A 20,639-nucleotide genomic window follows, 5' to 3' on the forward strand; every position below is an offset into this window, starting at 1 on the left:
TAAACAAATGAAGCTAATTAGCTCATACAAATCTTGGTGATGAATGCAAAATCATAATGTTATCACACACGCATAATACACGGAAATCAAAAGTGAACGTAGCGTTACGACATTTTTAAGTTCAACTGAATTCAATAATTTTAAAGTAAACATATAATTATATGCAAAATACATTAAAATTTCAATGAATAATTGATCCCAAATCAATATTTTAGTAAATAGAACAATGAATTAATGAGTTCAACTGAATTTAATAATTTTAAAGTGAACATATAATTATATGCAAAATACATTAAAATTTCAATAAAAAATTGATCCCAAATCAATATTTTAGCAAGTAGAACAATGAATTAATGAGTTCAACTAAATTCAATAATTTTAAAGTAAACATATAATTATATGCAAAAAACATTAAATTTGAACAAATAATTGATCCCAAACCAATATTTTAGTAAATAGAACAATGAATTAATGAGTTCAACTGAATTCAACAATTTTAAAGTAAACATATAATTATATGCAAAATACATTGAAATTTCAATGAATAATCGATCGCAAATCAATAATTTAGTAAATAGAACAATGAATTAATGATTAGAACCTTACTGAACTCTAAATACTTAAAACTTGAATTTGTCTCTATTTGCCACTCAAAATTCAACCACAAGAATAACTACAAATTTTGAATTTCTGTCTGACTTATTATTTTCGATTCAGATCATACTATCTCTGAATCAATAATTTATGTCATTAAAAATTAAAATCATGTAAAAAATTCTTATTAGTGAAGTTAGACAAGTTTGATTTTCATGAATGTGACTCTTTCTTTTTCTTATTATCTTTTGGTGGGGGGTGGGGGTGGGGGGCTCTCTTCTTTGCTATGGAATCTTGAATTGAAAAATGATGAATGAAACAAAAAATAACAAACTACATGTTACGTGTGGAGGTACGTTAAGATTTTAACATATACATATATATATATAACTATAATATAATGTTTAAAGTATATCAAATTTGACTTTGGTTCTTTTACTTTAATAATTATTTTATTTTAATGTGTTTAATTATAGTATTTATGGTTGTGTTCATAGGTATTAACTAAATATATAATTTTTAACTAGAAAATTGTGTAGGACAAATTTTGGTAGAAGGTAGTTGACATTTAGATGTAGGAGAAAAATCATATGTGAATTAAATAAATGATTTTAACAAATTGAAATAAGTGTGTGAACCCTAGCTACTTATGCTTGAAAATTGTGTCCTTAGAAGAAGAAAAAGAGTAAACTTGCACAAATACACACATAGGAGAGAATATTTTCGCGATGAAATCGAAAATTTCGTTAAAATTATTTGATAGTGTTTAAGATTTATTATATATATGAAAACTATCATTAAAGGTAAGAAACTTGAATTATAATAAAAAGTGTTCGTTATATAGTAAATTTTACGCAATATAAGTACAAATTAATCGAAACATAATTACTGAAACAAAAGTCTCCTCTCTAGATAATTAGGTTAACCTTTCAATATTATTTATTACTTTTGGCTTCATCCAAAATTCAACGGACATTGACTTTATATTTAGTTTCTAGAACATTTTTTTATGATTTTTTTGTTTAATAAATGTTTATTAGATTAACAACTTTTAGGTAAAAATAGGAGCTAAAGAATGAACATAATTTTTCAAACCAATATCTTATCTTTAAAGAAACAAAAATCGAATTACGTGTCATTTCTCTTTTTCAATATTTAAATTACATAGACTTTATTCAATATTTTAGAATTATACCGATATGAGAAAAAATTTTACTCTTTAAATTATTTTTCATGTAATTTTTAAATATTTAAATTTTAGTTTTGAAAAAATAAAATTAATCTAACCAATTTAACTTCGAAAATTAGTTAAATTGATCTTAAAAAACGATAAATGATGAAGCGTTATGTACAAATTGGCCCAATTGCATATCGGCCCAATATATATGACCTATATATGGGCCTGGGCTATTACCAGCTTGTTTACACTACGATATATTGAGTTATTAGCCACTTTTTGTCCCTACTATTTAAGATATAACCAATTTATTCTGAAATTATCTAACTTGTGGCCAATATATGTAAAGACAAAAAATATGCTATCAAGTCATATGGTTTTAGTGCTTAAAATTTGTAAGTTTATTCACTTCGGATATACGATATACGATGTTTAAACTTTTATATGATTGAAATTTAGACAATGTATATGATCCAACCATTTCTCCTTAAAATTTCTAAGCGTATAAAGATAAAATTTAACTATTTTCGCTTGACTTTTTCATACGTGGTTAAATGTGACAATTCAATTTAAATGCATATAATTAAAGTTCAGCTAAACATTTTTGCCTCAATTTTAGCAATATATGGTTGAAGTCCGTTATTTATGCATTAATCGAACTTCAATAACAATCATATTTATTTTTTCGATAGATTCTCAACAATCAAAATCATCTTATAAAAAAGAAGTAAAATAAGTATGATTATTAAACAACAATTAATATTAGAACATTATATAATAACAAATAATATGACGATTGAATCACAAAAACAACTTACAAAAACGTTACAATAACTATAATATAAAAAGATATAAATAATTTTCTCACGTTTTAAATACGAGTATCGAATATCGAACCTAAAAGGATAACAAACCATAATTGACAACCACATTCTTTGCTAAAATAGAAAAAAAAATGCAGTATTCCAAAGAGGAAAAAGAACTTGTCATCTTCTCATAATTTTGTTCTTCTTGAATAGCTTCTTCTTCAATTTTGCTTCAAAAAAATCCCCCAAATTCTCAAATGCTGCAAAACCCATCTCGAGAATTGCTTTCTCTGTTCTCTAATGGCGTCTCTTTTCCATTTTCCCACTTCCCATAAGCTCTTTTTGCCTTCTCAGACTCTTAGCCCTTCTATCTGTATACGCCACAATCATCATTTTTTTCTAATTTGTCGTTCAAAATCAAAAATTTATGCTTCAATTAAGAAATCCAGGTTCGTTTGAGTTACCCTTTTGGGTTTATTATGGGTTTATCTATGTTTCTGTACAATGTTTGTGGTTCTTGATACTGATTGTTTTTAGCTGTAAGAGTTTTTGAATGAGCTAATGCGAGTGTTTTTCTTCAAAGTTTGGTTTTTTTTGGGGATTTATTAGGGAAATAGAGAATACATTGAAATCCCCCCCTGAGCTATCCATGTTTTGTAGCTTTGTGCTTAAATTGTGGAGTGTTGCTATTACCTTTGAGCTACAATACAATGTTTGTGTTTGTTGATAATGACACTGTGTTTGTAGTTTGGTTCTTGATGCTGGATTTTTAGCTGTAAGAGTTTTTGTATGTGCTAATGTTAGTTTTTTTCTTCAAAGTTTGGTTTTTTTGGGACTTTATTAGGGAAATAGAGATTGCATTGAAATCCCCCCTGAGCTATCCATGTTTTGTGGCTTTGTGCTTAAATTGTGGAGTGTTGCTATCCCTTTGAGCTACAATACAATGTTTGTGTTTATTGATAATGATACTGTGTTTGTAGTTTGGTTCTTCATGCTGGATTTTTACCTGTAAGAGTTTTTGAATGTGCTAATGTGAGTGTTTTTTCTTCAAAGTTTTTTTTTTCCGGCTTTATTAGGGAATTAGAGAATGCATTGAAATCCCCCCTGAGCTATCCATGTTTTGTAGCTTTGTGCTTAAATTGTGGAGTGTTGCTATTCCCTTTGAGCAACAATACAATGTTTGTGTTTTTTGATAATGATACTATGTTTGTAGTTTGGTTCTTGATGCTGGATTTTTGGCTGTAAGAGTTTTTTTTATGTGCTAATGTTAGTGTTTTTCTTCAAAGTTTGTTTTTTTTGGGCTTTATTAGGGATATAGAGAATGCATTGAAATCCCCACTGAGCTATCCATGTTTTTTAGCTTTTTGCTTAAATTGTGGAGTGTTGCTATTACCTTTGAGCAACAATACAATGTTTGTGTTTTTTGATAATGATACTATGTTTGTAGTTTGGTTCTTGATGCTGGATTTTTGGCTGTAAGAGTTTTTTTTATGTGCTAATGTTAGTGTTTTTCTTCAAAGTTTGTTTTTTTTGGGCTTTATTAGGGATATAGAGAATGCATTGAAATCCCCACTGAGCTATCCATGTTTTTTAGCTTTTTGCTTAAATTGTGGAGTGTTGCTATTACCTTTGAGCTACAATACAATGTTTGTGTTTGTTGATAATGATACTATGTTTGTAGTTTGGTTCTTGATGCTGGATTTTTAGCTGTAAGAGTCTATGAATGCACTGATCTGAATGATTTTTTTTCTTCAAATTTTGGCTATTTTTGCTTTAATAAAGAAAGAGAGAATACATAATAGTCCCTCTGGACTTCCAATTTTGCAACTTTGTACTTAAATTATTGAGTGTTGCTATTAGCATTAAGCTACAATACAATGTTTGTGGTTCTTGATACTGTGTTTATATTTTGGTTCTTGATACTGACTTTTTAGCTGTAAGAGTCTATGAATGAACTAATGTGAGTGTATTTTCTATGAAGTTTATTTTTTTTGTTTGCTTCAATAGAAAAATGCATTGAGGTCTCCCTGATATCCATGTTTTGAAGCTTTGTGTTTAAAATGTGGAGTGTTGTGATTACCCTGAGCTACAGGACAATGTTTGTGATTGTTGATACTGATATTGTGTTTGTAGTTTCATTCTTGATAGTGATACCCTTTGACGGAAAGTTACACTGTTTATATATGGTTAGAAACTTTACATATATGTATAAAGTAGATGTCCCTTCGGCTTCTTTGTGTGTTCACTTCATATTTTGAACTGTTCCGCCACTGGCTATAAGAGTCTTTGAATGCACTAATGTAAGTGATTTTTCTTCAAAGTTTGTTTTTTTTCATTCAATAAAAGGAAGAGAGAATACATAGCAGTGCCTACTGAACTTTCAAGTTTGCAACTTTGTAATTAACTTATGGAGTGTTGCTAATACCCTTGAGCTACAATACAATATTTGTGGTTCTTGATATTGATACTATGTTTGTAGTTTAGTTACTAATACTAACTTTTTAGCTACAAGAATCTTTGAATGCACTACTGTGAGTGACTTTAAATAGTAACATTAGAGTTGGGGTTAATAGCAACACCTGTAGTCTGTTTAACTATGATAGTTGCAAAGTTCAGGTTAATTTTAATCACTCATCTAAGTGTATTTTAGTTTTTTCTCTTTTTCTTGTTTGTGCTTTGGTTGTGGCTTGTCTTTGAGAGTGAAATTTTAGCTATGAAAATCATTGAATGCACTGATGTGAGTGCTTCAATAATAATTCAGATTCTTTTACATCACCCATTTGACTGTATTTTAGTTTTATCTAGCTGTCTCATTTGTACCGTGTTTACTGTTGGATTCTCAATACTGACTTATTAGCTAAGAGAATCTTGGTAGCACTAATGTGAGTATTTTTCTTGAAATATTGATTCTTGATCTCACTGAGATGGGTGTTTGACGTTCTTTTTCTTGTTTTGGGTGGGTCTAGGGCAAGCCGGAAGGTGAAAAGCAATGATGATCTCTGCAACGACATCAGAGAATTTTTATCTTCTGTTGGACTTCCGGAGGATCACGTACCCACCATGAAAGAGCTGTCACAGAACGGAAGGTGAACTTGAATGCCATTTATGTTCTTGGTTTTCATTTTCCATCCCCCCGCACTATTTTGCAGCTAAGATTGGTACAGCTAAAATGATCTGAAGTTATTTAAAAGCTATATGTATAGACTAATGCACCCAATTCATGTCAAACTCCAACTAATATTAGCAATGAAAAAGAATTTCTCTTACTGAGAGGTCAAGTGAAATAAGACAAATTGTTGAGAGGTGCCGGTTATCCTTTTTTGGAGATAAATGGATTTTATGGAACTCAATTCTTTTTGATGACCTAATATCAGTGAATCTTATAACATGAAGGTAATAGCTTATTCTTTCGCCATGTGCTGGGCATGTAAAAGGTGCTAGGACAAAAGCATGGAAAGTTTCTTGAACTTGTGCTTTATTAATTCATGTCTTTTTGATGCTTGATTCTACTTATATGAACTGTTACACAGTCATGCGAAACAACCATATTTCTTACATCAATGTTACTCCAAAAGTTTCTGCTCAAATGTAAATTTCTTCAAAGAAATTTGGATTTTGAGTCTTTAAGAACCAGATCTTTAGAAACATTTTGCAAGCTATGTGATTGTCTCATACATTCCGCAGGCAAGACCTTGCAAACATCGTTAGAAGAAGAGGATACAAATTTGTCAAGGAGCTTCTTTTAACTTCCAAACAACCAGCCTATGAGTGCATTGGAGAGGATGGACTTGTTGAAAAAAGTGAAGATGGATCGTTAGGTCAGCAGTTCTTGTCCCTGTGTATTCTAGGTTGTAACAACAAGGCTAATTTTGGATTTTTCCCGTTGACAACCTGCTAATTTAAAAGGTCAGATGGGAAAATAGCAGACATGGCTCATGATGTTTCTTTACCAAGTGAAGCTTCTGCAGTGGATTCCTACACGAATGATGCAAGCAATGATTTGATTCTGAATTCGGATGAGCAAAATTCTGGTGATCAAGAATTCTTGGGGTATTCTTTCTTGGAGGAAAAGGTGGTCAATTTTATTCAGAATGGAGAACTGGATAGCATAGAGGGTAAGTGATGCTACTTCAGGGTGCTTATGTTAAATGACATGAATTGTTTATCTAGGTGACAATACTTGGCACTAAAGTACCTGAATTGGTCATTGTTTTTCACAATGGAGCCTGGATGGCGTAGAGGGTAAGTAATCCTCTTCTCCTCTTGCTTATCTGGGTTTACTTGCACCAATTTAGGTACTTTATGGTGACAATACTTAGCACTCCATTCATCCATGTTACACACTTACCATTTGGCCCCATATATTTCATGCACTTTCGTAAGTGCTTATACCGTGTTAACCATTTCAAGTCTCCTGTATTCAAAATTATCTAGCAACTCAATCTAAGCTATGTTCTTTTTTCATTTTTTTTATTATATGGGCAAAATCTCAGCACACAAGAGGTTACAGATAGTAGGAAATCCACGCGTCCTTATTTCATTTTCTGCAAAAAGCTACACTGGAGGCATTGAGACTTGCATCTTCCCCTTGCCAAATGTGAAAACATTGAACTAATAACTATATCTCTACTAATTTGCGGGTTGCCTTTCTAAAAAATAATGGAGTAATAATTATATCTCTACTAACATTATTTGTGATGATCTTCTCAAAAAAGAAAAACAACATTAGTTGTGATGCATATTGGATCTGTTGTTCATACTTTTCAAAAACAATATTGTTTCTGCTTTTCATTCTGCCTCAAAAGCTAGTTTCCAGTGACTAATATATGCCACTCGCTAAGGCCTTGAGCAAACTTTCAAGTTCTGGTGCTGTGAGCAGCTTGAGTAAATATATTGGATTTTAGAATTAGATCCTAAGTGTTTGAGTAAATCTAATTGTTCTGTTTTTGCTTCATTTTTCAGGTAGTGGCTTTGAAATCTTTCAAAGAGAGGGATCTATTGAAGGACAGAATGGTGCTAAGATATTGAGTGGAAGTCCCATTGCACAATCAATCCAGCATGATGAACATCCTAGTATGCAGAGTTCTCTGATGAGGTATACATTTCTTGCAATATTTAAGCTTCCATCTGACTAAGTTCTTCATTTTCCACTGGGCCTTCAGTAAACCATCTTTGGTTCTTCATTGACCCTGCTTCGTTTTTTTGCAATTGTGTTTATCAATATACTGGTCTTTTTTTTTGATGACCGCATACGGTATCATACTTTTTTAAATTTGATGCAGGATGAATGTGAAGTCAAAATTCTTTTTGTGTTTCATTCTTGTTGATTTAATAAATCTTTCTTTTACGTCTTATTCTTGTTGATTCAATAAATCAATCTTTGGCCAAAAACATCCCTCAACTATGTCTTGAACCTAAACTTATATCCTTGAATTATTCTTGTGAACAAAAAGACATCCTTGGAGTATCCAGAACTTTGCAGCTTCATCTTGCTGTTAGTTTCTTTTGAAAAGTTAATGGCTCTAACAGAAAAAGGTGCAGAGCACCTGACTTCCTCAAAGCTATGCTAATTCTGGAACATTTTTTTCTGGCAACAATAAAGATAGTTTGGTTGAGAATATATTGCGGTTATACAAATGCAAAATGTTTGACTAGGAAGTAGAAGTAAGAGGGAAAGGAAAAAAGGACTATGGTTTAAGGAATAATTGGAGTCTTTGTGAGGGAAACATGATCTGCACATGATAGGTTGGTGATCATCTTATTTCTTCTTTTTCAATAAAAAATGGGACAATGCACAAGTATACCTCCTCAACCTATACCCGAAATCTCAGAGACACACTTAAACTATACTAAGGTCCTATTATCCCCTGAACTTATTCGATTAATAATTTTCTACCCCTTTTCGGCCTACGTGGCACATCTTGTGGGCCCAATGCTGATTGACTTATTTTTCAAGCTAGTGCCACGTAGGTTGAAAAGGGGTAGAAAATTACTTATAAAATAAGTTCAGGGGGGTAATAGGACCTTAGTATAGTATAAGTGTGTCTCTGGGATTTCGGACATAGTTTGAGGGGGAACTTGTGCATTTTCCCATAAAAAATTGAAGAACTAAACTGCGGGTTTACGCGAGCACAGGGATGGTGCACAAGTTTTGCTTCATACAGAAATAAGTAGTTTCGTTGGTTTACACCAAGAACTAATTCAGGGCACCAAGAAATGTTATAATTTAAAAGAGGATAATTGGTGTAAGACAGAAGGAAAAAATGAACTGTAAAAGTAACAAGGAATCAAATAAATACCTTCAGTATACTTCTATAGTCCCCTTCTGTGTTCACCAAAAACCCAGTGAAGTTCTTTGTCCCAGAATTTTGCAGAATCATTCACCTCTTTGATGACCACCTTCGCCGGTCGATGAGGCATGTTCACAGTTATATCATTTTGGAAGAATGAGCACCGAGGAGAGAGAAAGAGTTGAAAGCTCAAGAGCTGCTTTCCTAGGTATTTGCTTCTCCTTTATGCTACAACTCCACATAAGTTGGGGGAAGCTCTATGGGAGGAGTCACGACCGTTGGTTTCGAAACAAACTAGCAGCAGGATGAAATCTGATAGTTAAGATGTCGTTTAGATTTGATGTATTAGGTATGTTTAGAAGTTTTTGGCTAAAAACTCGAACAAATCCAACTTGATGTTTTTCCACGTACTCTCAACAAGCTGATGACCTTTTCTTCTTTGAAGAGTTTAGATTTCCCGTCCTCTTCTTGTCTATGAACTGTATTATCTTACTAGCTCTGAGATTTAAGATTAGATTAAATCTAAAGTTGCTTTTTGTTCGGTTTTTTCCATCTTACTGTTATCTGAATGCACCTTGAATTTTGTAGGAATGATAGCCTGTCAGCTGAATACTTAACCATGACTGAAGGGATAAGTAGTGCTGATACTGAGGTGACAAAATTCTTTGTTCTGATTGTTTGCTTTTTATTTGATTCCATTTTTGACTTGGAATTTCCTTTGCCTTCATATTTTATCTGTTAGCCCCACAATATGGAGATTCAAGCTGAAATTAATCATCTCAAGTTCGTGCTGGTACTGCTCTTTGGACAATTTACAGTTCAAATTTTGCTTACCCTACTTGGCTTCAATTTTTCTTTGTTCAGACATTTCTTATATACATGTCCCACAAGTATACCAGTGTCTTAAATGGTTTTGTTGCTGTTCTTAGCATCAGAAGGAGCTGGAGTTAACTCAATTGAAGCAGCAGATTGAAGAGGAAAAGGTATAATTTCCTTTTTACTCTTCCCCAATCTTCAGGAAAAGAAAAGAAGATAATAATACGAAGACCTAACTCCCTATTTGTCTTGCTATGGTAATGGATATTTTCCTTTTTTAAATGATAGAAAAAGACACATTTCGCTGCGCTGCAGCGACGTTTCCACTTATTTTACATCCTTCTATATCATCTTAACTATTGGCTTATGATCTCTCAATGTTCAGTTTCTCAATATATTTTGTAATGTACCAAAGTGTGACTTGACTTTTTGATGACACAATCCTATACACAATAACATAACTCAACAAACTACGAAAAGACGAGTGGATAAGAGAAACTGGATTGTTCTTCCTTGGGAACCTTCGGTAGCATTTGAGTTGAACTAGTTTATTCATGCTACCTGATATGATCATTGATGTTATATTTTGATAATTCACTTCAGCTATTATGGTCATGTATTATTTTGATTGCGAGAATTTTAAACATAATTCTTTGATACTTGTAACATATTATTACTCAAACGAACAAAAGGTTCTTCATGAAGTGGAGAAGTGTAATTTTCTTATATTTCTACTTTCAGCGCTTACTATCAGTTTTGCAAATCAAAGCTGAAACAGAAATAAGGGAAGCGGAAAGACTTATTTCAGAAAAAGATGCAGAGCTAAATGCTGCTGAAGATAGCCTCTCAGGACTAAAGGAGGTATTCAATCAATCTCTCGTGAATTTTTTTATGCTTGTTGATTTAGCACATTTGTTATCTAATACCCGTGCAGATGGGGAAAATGTTTTTGATTTAGCACATTTGTTTCTATTAGGTTGAAATCCAATATCGGGCAGAAGGTGAAAATGTTGAGGTGGCTGGCAGCTTCAATGGGTGGCATCATAAAATAAAAATGGATCCACAAGAATCACCAGATCCCATCGGCGAAGATATACAATCATCATCAGATATCGTAGATCCCATTGGCGATGATATCCAAGCATCATCAGTTATCGTAAATCCCATTGGCATGAGGTTATTATTCTGTCAAATCTTCAATAACACATTGTTTGTTGCGTATCCTTTTCCGAAACAAGAACTCTGTCCAAATTGATAATTTGCCCTGATAGATTTGAACTATTCTTATCTTTTTGAGTCATCATTTATATGCAAATGCAGAGTTATTCTGTATATCTACTGGCCTCAGCCTCCTATTATTATGAATAACATGATACACTGGTTTTCAGGGAACCTCGACTTTGGAAAACTGTGTTATGGCTGTATCCAGGAATATACGAGGTACATTATCTACAAACTACTGTAGAATATAGAATTTAAAAGCTTGCTGTGTGTTGTCACTTGTCGCCTCAATGGTTGTATTCTGAATCAAGTAACTTGGATTTTGTGTAGTCCATATACAATGATATTCATAAACTCTGTCTTACATTGTTCAATGACACTATATTTGGTACAGATAAAATTCGTTGTTGATGACCGCTGGACAACTGATCCTCAAAGAGAGTCTGTTACTAGAGGTTCGATACACAATAATGTACTACGAGTTGATAGATGACTACTACAGACACAGGTAGGTTAGTTGAGGTGAATAAAAATGAATACATTGGTGAAGATATACAAAGCATACATCCCATTATTCTCTTATTTGGGCTGATTTTTAATGAGGCATTTTGTTAGTTATGTAATTATAAACATTCTTAGATATGGTATTATATTCAGGTTTTTATTCTTAACTACATTGGCAAAATAGTACATGGGACATAATCAACAGAGTTATTGAAAAAGTTATGGCCGTATCGATAATGAGTTATTGGTTTTGATTCATATAAGTTTTTTCTTAACGTCAATAACTAATAAGTCAAATTAATAAACCAAACGATACGCCTAAGCTGTGTCTTCTTATTCATGTTCCTATTTTTTTGTCCTTAATATTATTAAATTATATTTGAAAAACTATTAAACTTTGACTGCATCAATCACATTTTTGTTTACATATAAATAGTGAAATAGAAAGAAAAACACGATCAAATATATTATCGAATGATTAAATATATTATCTTAACTTTGAATATTTTCTAATTACTTTTATATTGATTTTTGTAGTTAAAAGTATTACAAAATATTATAATATTTACATGGACGTCCATTAAGATCTTAGTTATGGGTCTAGTTGGTCACCATGGCCAAAACGGCTCAATTTTAAGATCCAATTTTCGTGTGCTTTAATCAACCATCTTTTTTGGTGATTTCGATGTCATTTTTGTCGAAAATTTACATGGACACCCATTAAGACCTTAGGTATGAAGTCAGTTGGTCACCAAGGTCGAAATGGTTTATTTTCATGGTCAGACAAGCCCCAGATAAACCCCTTTTTTTATCGATTTTCGTGATAGTCTATGACATTTTAACTGATTCAGAATTCCAACGTCATTTTTCTCGAAAACTTAGATGAACGTCTATCAAGACCTTAGCTATAGAACCAGTTGGTCACCACGGCCAAAACGACACATTTTCAAGGTCAAACAATTCGCAGATAAGTAAGTCCCTATTTTGCTAATTTTTGTGTGCTATAGTTCACTATCTTTTATGGTTTTCCGGAATTCTGACATCATTTTTGCTAAAAATTTACACAGACATCCATTAAGACCTTATCTATGGATCCAGTTGGCCACCATAATCAAAATGACCCATTTTCAAGGTCAAACGAGCTCTGGAGCAGGTAAACCCCCATTTTGTCGGTTTTTGTGTGCTATAGTCCACCATCTTTTTTGGTGATCTGAAATTCCGACGTTATTTTTGCAGAAAATTTACATGAACGTCCGCTAAAAGCATAGATATGAAGTCAGTTGGTCACCACGGCCAAAACGATCCATTTTAAAGGTTAAAGAAGCCCCAAAGTACGTAAACCCCCCATTTTTGTCAATTTTCATGTGCTATAATCCACCATCTTTCTTGGTCAACCAAAATTCCAACGTCATTTTTCTTGAAAATTTACATGTCTGTCCATTAAAACCTTAGATATGGAGTCAATTTGTCATCACAGCCAAAACAATCCATTTTTCAAGGTCAGACGAGTGCTAGAGTGGGTAAACCCCTCATTTTACCAATTTTTGTGTGTTATAGTCCACTATTTATTTTTGTGATCCGAAATTCCAATGTCATTTTTGTCAAAAATTTACATGGACGTCTGTTAAGACCTTATATATGGAGTCAATTTGTCACCACAGCGAAAACAGTCTATTTTCAAGGTCAGACGAGCGCTAGAGCGAGTAATCCCTCATTTTTCCAATTTTTGTATGTTATAGTCCACTATTTATTTTTGATCCGGAATTCGATGTCATTTTTTGCCAAAAATTTACATAGACGTACGTTAAGACCTTATCTATGGAGCTTGTTGGTCACCACAACCTAAACGATCTCTTTTCAAGGTCAAACGAGCCCTAGAGCTGGTAAACCCCTCATTTTGTCAATTTTCACGTGTTAGTCTACCATTTCTTTTGGTGATTCAAAATCTTAACGTTATTTTTATCAAAAATTTATGCAAACGTCCGTTGAGACCTTAGCTATGAAGTCAGTATACATGTTTAAGAAGTTATTCTAGTTCCGGGCAGATTTAGAGACATTGGTGAATCACTATGATTATAATATGATGAAATCAGTGTTGGTGCTCAAAGATTAGACTTGATTCCATTGATTTGTAATGGTGGATCAGTACTAAACTGATAGATCTTCGTTCAATTAGAAATTTTAAATGTGAGTTTTCGATTTTTTTTTTTTATTTTTTTATTTATTTATGCCTCTATATATAATATTTATTTATTTTTTAATTTAGGAAACGGCATCGCTACCCAGATTTGGATACGAATTCAGATTTGTGGCATGTGTTACTTTGTGTAGAATTTAAGTTACATGTACAATCGTAAAATCAAACTTCGAAAAAAGAAAAATCTAAACTTTCGAGATATTTTAACATCTGATATAATTGATTTTGAAATGGTTAAATTTACAAAAAGTTCTGTAAAGTAAGTTCATGATACTTGCTGTTTTCTTTGGGATTCGATAGATTTATCTCTTGGGCTTATGTCATCTCTATTTCTAAAGTTTATCGACTTAAAAATTTGATAGTCTGTGACCCATGCCCTCTGCTCCTCCCTTCCAAAAAAAACCAAAAATATTTTGATATTTATATTGAAATTAAACTAAAACGTATTCCTAACAAAGAAAATTAAATATTTACGAAAATTCAAATTTAAAACTTTTGAGTAAAATTGATAAAATACTTATCATTACGTTACGATCGGTTGGTTCTTGGTCCATTTATAATGAAAAAGAACCAAATAACTTTTGTAAAGTAGCTAGTGCTTGTGGTCACCACGTGTAATATCTTATTATATTTCATTTTATATTTATATGTATAGTCGTGTCACTTTCTTTGCCTTTCCCAATTTTTTTCTTATCTCCAACAACTTGAATAAATAGTCCAACAACCAATTTTATTTTTTCTTGAAAATTTTTATATTTATTTTTTGCACAAATGGCTAATATTGTGAATGCTTCACCAATTGCATTCACAAAATACCCTTTTTCTTCATTACTTAATTATCAACCAATTATTTCTTCCAAATTTTCCAATAAATCTTTGAAAAATGAAACAAAAAGAAGGATTTTTTTAGCTTACAAGAAGTTGAATTGTGAAGATATTAATGTTGATGTAAAAATAGTTGGATTAGAAAAAGAAGAAATGTCTTTTACTAATAATGAGACATTTTTGTATTCATTCAATCCTTTGCCATTGATGTTTCTTGCTGCTCTTCCTGGAGGTAAATGCTCTTTCTACATGTGATTTTATCTTAAACCTACAACAACTAACATATTAGAACAGTGTCGGATTCAGAATTTTTATTACGGGGTTCAAGAAATAAAAAATGTAGTGCTTGTTATTTGAATTTGAACTCTTAAATACTACGTCAAATATGAGTTTTAGCGCTAATTAATTAGTAATTGCCGTTAAATATGTATTTTTAGTACCTTTATATATGTTCAGGCTTTAGTGACTTTGAATTTAATGACAATTAACTAGTATCGGTCAAGACTTTAACACTCTTTGTTAATGTGTTTATTTATTACAATTAAAAATTATTTTTGTTGGCTTAATAAGCCAAACTCTAGTTTTATATATATATATATATATATATATATATATTATATTCGTAGAATAAAGAGGTTGTTTTCGATAAATTCTAGACTAAAAAAAAAATTCTTGAAGAAATGCAAGAATAGTCTTATACTTGTGATTCTAATTTGAATTGGTTGGAACAACAATACCATATAGGTAGTGTAATTCCACAAGTAGAGTTTGAGGAGGATAGAGTGTACGTACACAGTCTAATCCCTACCTCGTAATGATAAGTGGAGATAGAGAGATTGTTTCTGATAGATTTTATCTATCAAGTAAAGCATCTAAAATAATTTGAAAAAAGAGAATACAACAATAAAAACAATAACATCAACGACGAAATAAAGCATTATGAAAAGCGGTATATAACACACAAAAAACGGACAATAACAACAATGAAATAATGTGGTAATCGAAGCACTAGCACAACACTCAACGAACAAGAAACTACGAGAACAATGCTAATAGTACTACTTGTTATTTTGATTCAGCTGGAACTATAAGTTCTCTGTTTGGGCCATTTGTTGAGCTTGTAAAATCATGGAACTTACCTGACTGGCTAGTACATTGGGGACATCCTGGTAACATGGTATGTTTTCTGCATCTCTCTCGATTCGAAAAGAATCGAGAGAGAAAAAAAGAAAGAATCGGAATTGATGATAGATTTCCCGAAACAAACAAAGAGTACTAAACAGAACAAAACTTTCCTTTTTTTTTTCAGGCTGTTGTTCTCTTTGCTATGGGTGGTTATGGAACTTACCTTGGTTTTCGGATACGATTCTCTGATGACGTGGTAAGAACTAAGAAACGTTGTCATCGTCTATAACGCCCCCTTTATGATGAGTCGTATGATTTTGCTTACTATACCTGTTGTTTTATTGCGTTGCATTGTTAAGTAGTACTCTTATTGCCATCGGGATAAATCGATGTTTTCTTGCATTGTATTGTTAAGTAGTACTCTTATTGCCATCGGGATAGATCGATGTTTTATTGCATTGTATTGTTAAGTAGTACTCATTGCCATCGGGATAAATCAATGTTTTATTGCATTGTATTGTTAAGTAGTACTCTTATTGCCATCGAGATAAATCGATGTTTATTTGCATTGTATTGTTAAATAGTACTCTTATTGCCATCGGGATAGCTCGATGTTTTATTGCATTGTATCGTTAAGTAGTAGTCTTATTGCCATCGGGATAAATCGATGTTTTATTGCATTGTATTGTTAAGTAGTACACTTATTGCCATCGGGATAGATCGATGATTTATTGCATTGCATTGTTAAGTAGTACTCTTATTGCCATCGAGATAGATCGATGTTTTATTGCATTGTATTGTTAAATAGTACTCTTATTGCCATCGGGATAGATCGATGTTTTATTGCATTGCATTGTTAAGTAGTACTCTTATTGCCATCGAGATAAATCGATGTTTATTTGTAGGAGGAAAAGGCGAAAGCTAAAGATTTGCATCCAAAACTTCTAGGAGGAATGTTCTTCTTCTTTGCTCTTGGAGCTACTGGTGGAATAACATCCCTACTTACTTCAGATAAGCCTATTCTTGAAAGGTACCTTATTTAGACGTGTGCTCGGAAAAAAAAAATCAAATTTTTTCATGTTTGGTTGGTCAAAATGTTTTGGAATAACATTTTGTGTAGGCTTAAAAAAATAAGAAAAAACGACTTTTGTAGTCAGAGGAGGGAAAACAAGTTGTATAAACAGTATGTCGCGCTCTGACATTGTTTTTGTTGTAGTCCTCATGCTGTTACAGGTTTTATTGGTCTTACACTTTTGACTATACAAACCATTTTGCCTACACTATTCGAGGTAAATTCGTTCAATTTGTCTAAAATTATACCTAAATCGGGGATTGAGATGTAGTTGATTGATCGATACTGATGTTAAGTTATCGTGAATTGTTTAGGGTAATCCCGGATTGAGGAATGTTCATGGGATATTGGGAAGTGGTATAATGACGTTGTTCCTCGTACACGCGTTCCTCGGACTTCAGCTTGGTTTAAGTTACTAAAACTTGTCGATTCATGATGAACGACGAAGAATAGACTGTTGGGATATACTCTTTTTTTTTTTATTTCGATTATGATTAATTTGCTATTGAAGTATAGTTCAAATTTGATATAAAGGTTATAAATTCAGAAATATTTGTATGTTAGATTGGTGATGGAAAAAAATATTGAGATACTTTTAGTAATTAATCATATTGTTTCTATGAAGTCACAAACACAAATGTGTTATCCGTTTATCCTGGATTTCTTCGTTCGATATTTGTTCGATATTTATACAGAAGTTCGATTAAATATTGAATCACGCATAGCATGATTTTTTTTAGGTCGATGCATCAAATAGAATTATTTTCATTTTCAAGAGCTTAAATTTGAAACCGAAGGGATTTCAACCATCCTATTATACCCCACATATATTTGAGACCGATACCTCTTATTTGGAAAATTACGTTGTGTAGCTAGGTAAAAATTTATTTTTATGTATATGGAGTATTAGATATTGACATTTCTTGACTTCTGTTCGATTTTTCTTTTTTATATTTTGACATTTCTTAGTCGAAATTCTAGCTCCACCACCGACTATATTTTTTACTATCTCTAGCTGACCGCGGCAGTCTACAAGTTGATCCATATCAAATACTCACCGATCTTATTTTATGTGATATTTTTGAATTTTTAGATCTAAACAAGACTTTGTTTGATCATAATTTTTTCATACATCCTCTGAATCTCTTGAATTATCAATTGTTGTGACTTATAATACTTTTGATATAGTTTTCAAATATGTAAATTTTATTTTCAAAAGAAAAAAAAACTCAAAAATTTCATGTCCGAATTTAACGTCAAAATTAAATTTGTTTTAACTATTAAATTCGAATTGTGCTATATAAATTGAGACCGAGTAAGTATGAGTATCAACTATCCGAAATGTTGGTTCAACTAATTAGATTATATTATTAATAATTCAAATAATTTTTATAATAGAGTTCTATAATAATAATTTAAAAAAAAGGTGAGAGAAATAAATACACTTTAGTGTATGATAAATCATTTAGCAACTCAATTATATATCAAGATATTAAAAAGGACAATTTGTTGCTATGCATAATTTCAATTGAAGAAATATGCATTTATTGGTCTGTCAATTTTTGGATAATAATTCATTAACCTATCCAACTTTTTTCTGCTAAGTGAATGTTATAATTAATTAAAAGTTTATGTTAAAAATTAGTTAAATTGTTTTTTTTGGGGTGGGGGGGGGGGGTGGGGGGCATAGAATGAAATTATAAAAATATATTTTTTCCAACTATTTAAAGAAATAATGCAGTTAGTTAAATTTCTTGATTATCAAAATTATAATTTGTCAACTTCTTTGGACTTGAAGTGTGTAATAATTGACCACTGCTAATTTTGACAATTGATGAATTCACACAGCTAAATAAATAGCATTTTTTCAAATCTGAGTATTTTTTCAAATCACACGTTAGAGTCGTATGTTGAGTCCCAAGCCAAGGTGGAGAATAAAGAATTATACCTAAAGACTTTGAACTTGGATAGTCGATTTTAATCTGTTAAAATTCAATATATTCGATCCATCTATTTAATATAATACTCCTAAATTATTATTACTACTACTATTGTCTAGTTTACCATAGTGTCAATGCAAATTAGAGGACAAAAATACCATATAATTTTGTATGGGTCTCCATTTGTCTAGCTGTCCCATCATATAACCAGCAAAACAAATAATATTGTTAATACCTTAACAAACAAATTATGACCGACACTTCTTCCTTTCTATTTATATTCACATATAATTCGATGTTAATAATTTATTTGTACTCGATATATAAATATATATACTTCTCGTAGTCTGGGTCTTACCAATTAGGGAGTAAATAATATAAATGTTGAATTTTATTATCGAATAAATAAAAATCCGAGATTAATCTGATTTCAATATCATGATAAGAAAATGAATCTTGATCTAACTTGTTAGCCTCAAAAATTAATTTGTAATAATATAAAAATACATCTATCTAAAACATTATAAAGAGATTAAGTCTCCATCCAATAAATGATGTAAAAATTAACAACTTTTTTTTACTATTGTAAAGTAATGTAAATAAATACAAAATACTAGAAAATCTATATCATAATTTGTATTTATAATTGGGTGAAGTTATTATTATTATTATTATTATGTATATATATATGACCGACACTTAGAAAAATAGACATACAAATATAAATGTACACTTCACGCTTGACAACAAAATTGATTGTGTATAGAGTAGGTTCTAACAGATCTAACTTCTTTTTTCTCTTTTCTAGGTTGGCTGGATCTCCCCTAGGGATCTACACTATATTTACGTTACTTTCTCCGTTTTAAAATACTTTCTCTCTCTAAAAAAACGAACAGTTCGGTATACAAAAGTCTTCGTTATACGCAAGGTTCAGGATCAATTTTAGGAAATTTTACCAGAAGTTACTTTCAATGCTTGAATTCGTGATCTCCTAATCACATGACAATAACTTTATAAATTATTCCAAAGCTTCTCTATTGCTCATTTTTATTTGTCTGTTTAAACGTTTCTTGAGAAATATTAATCAACGTGAATATCTGATTATAGTCTTAGATATCAAGAGAAAGAAGTTAGAAATAAGTTATTGACGTTGATGGTAAAATAGTTGAAATTTTTTAATATTACAATAATAAATAAATTAAAGTGAATCGAAAAAATAATATAAGACCGCAAAAAATAAAATATCAAGATCCAAAAAACAAAAGGGGTCAAAGTAGTTTGTGAAGGAATAAAAAGACAGATCAAATCCTTGAGTAATTTGTCAAACATACAGCTATAAACTAATCGTTTGACATATGTTTGCAATTTGCAATACACTCCATGTTACTCTTGACGTGCAAACGCATAATAATGCCTTTTTTCTTGTTCAGATCGGAGACGATTCAGAATTTAAAGTTTATGAATTTCAATTGTTCATATATCGTTATATATTATTATCTATAAATGAAATATTTTACTTTACTAAATCTTATATTGTCACTCGAAATTTTATAATGTTATATTGTTATATAAATTCATTTTTTGTTAGATCTATTTAAGGAAAAACGTTTCTTAATAAAAAAAAAATTATATTAAAATATTAAAATTATTTTATTCATCTACCATAATCTTCATTGATTCTTACGAAACTTACCAACTTTTAAAAATTAATCAAATTATAATCAAGTCAAAGAGTAGGTAACTTCTCTTCTATGATCAAAAGTTAAAAGTGACATCTACCAAACCTTGTTGTAGGTGAGTTAAAAAGGCAACTAAGTATGTTAAATAATAATTCCACTATTAAACAAACAAAATTCAATGTTAAAAGATATTGTGTAATAAATAAGATTGTTTTTTTAATAAAATATTTCAATTTTAAATTTTACAAAATAAAATTATTTTTTATGAAAGTACTTTTTCGAATGAACTCTACGTAACGAGATGAATTGAAATAAAAATAATAATTAACCATCTAGTCACAACTTACAACTCCATAATGCAAATTCTTACCAACCAACTTATTTTTACAAAAA

The 20,639-nt window shown here is 31.2% G+C and overlaps 2 protein-coding genes and 1 long non-coding RNA gene across 5 annotated transcripts; all 3 read left to right on the forward strand.

Annotated features, from left to right (window-relative positions):
- Positions 1-1,050: 1,050 nt before the first annotated feature.
- LOC101260965 (protein PTST homolog 3, chloroplastic) lies at positions 1,051-11,575 on the forward strand. 3 transcript variants are annotated; one of them, XM_004246574.5, is made up of 12 exons: positions 1,051-3,026; positions 5,544-5,663; positions 6,262-6,395; positions 6,489-6,692; positions 7,540-7,672; positions 9,456-9,519; positions 9,610-9,660; positions 9,797-9,850; positions 10,425-10,544; positions 10,660-10,859; positions 11,072-11,123; positions 11,299-11,575. In XM_004246574.5, exons 1-12 carry the CDS (start codon positions 2,878-2,880, stop codon positions 11,395-11,397), a joined length of 1,380 nt encoding a protein of 459 aa, XP_004246622.1. In that variant the 5' UTR covers positions 1,051-2,877; the 3' UTR covers positions 11,398-11,575. The 3 variants fall into 3 exon arrangements, with proteins under 3 accessions (XP_004246622.1, XP_010325966.1, XP_010325967.1); XM_010327664.4 differs by having other exon boundaries at positions 6,537-6,692; XM_010327665.4 differs by lacking the exon at positions 9,610-9,660 and having other exon boundaries at positions 9,803-9,850.
- Positions 11,576-12,256: 681 nt separating this feature from the next.
- Positions 12,257-12,755, forward strand: LOC138338227 (uncharacterized). Its single transcript, XR_011211666.1, has 3 exons — positions 12,257-12,379; positions 12,476-12,561; positions 12,645-12,755. It is a non-coding gene; the product is annotated as an uncharacterized lncRNA (long non-coding RNA).
- Positions 12,756-14,281: 1,526 nt separating this feature from the next.
- LOC101260668 (uncharacterized) lies at positions 14,282-17,259 on the forward strand. Its single transcript, XM_004246573.5, has 6 exons — positions 14,282-14,662; positions 15,510-15,607; positions 15,740-15,811; positions 16,461-16,585; positions 16,772-16,844; positions 16,942-17,259. Exons 1-6 carry the CDS (start codon positions 14,377-14,379, stop codon positions 17,044-17,046), a joined length of 759 nt encoding a protein of 252 aa, XP_004246621.1. The 5' UTR covers positions 14,282-14,376; the 3' UTR covers positions 17,047-17,259.
- The last annotated feature ends 3,380 nt before the right edge of the window (positions 17,260-20,639 follow it).

This window comes from Solanum lycopersicum, chromosome 9 (genome assembly GCF_036512215.1).
Source record: "Solanum lycopersicum chromosome 9, SLM_r2.1".
Classification (NCBI taxonomy): Eukaryota; Viridiplantae; Streptophyta; class Magnoliopsida; order Solanales; family Solanaceae; genus Solanum; species Solanum lycopersicum.

Bases quoted from the DNA above. Each gene is read 5' to 3' on its own strand.
- LOC101260668 (XM_004246573.5), top strand. From the start codon at position 14,377: ATGGCTAATATTGTGAATGCTTCACCAATTGCATTCACAAAATACCCT. The intron at 15,608-15,739 runs GTATGTTTTCTG...TTTTTTTTTCAG, and splicing joins GGGGACATCCTGGTAACATG to GCTGTTGTTCTCTTTGCTAT. The intron at 16,845-16,941 runs GTAAATTCGTTC...TGAATTGTTTAG, and splicing joins TTTTGCCTACACTATTCGAG to GGTAATCCCGGATTGAGGAA.
- LOC101260965 (XM_004246574.5), top strand. From the start codon at position 2,878: ATGGCGTCTCTTTTCCATTTTCCCACTTCCCATAAGCTCTTTTTGCCT. The intron at 9,661-9,796 runs GTACTGCTCTTT...TGCTGTTCTTAG, and splicing joins ATCATCTCAAGTTCGTGCTG to CATCAGAAGGAGCTGGAGTT. The intron at 11,124-11,298 runs GTACATTATCTA...TATTTGGTACAG, and splicing joins TGTATCCAGGAATATACGAG to ATAAAATTCGTTGTTGATGA.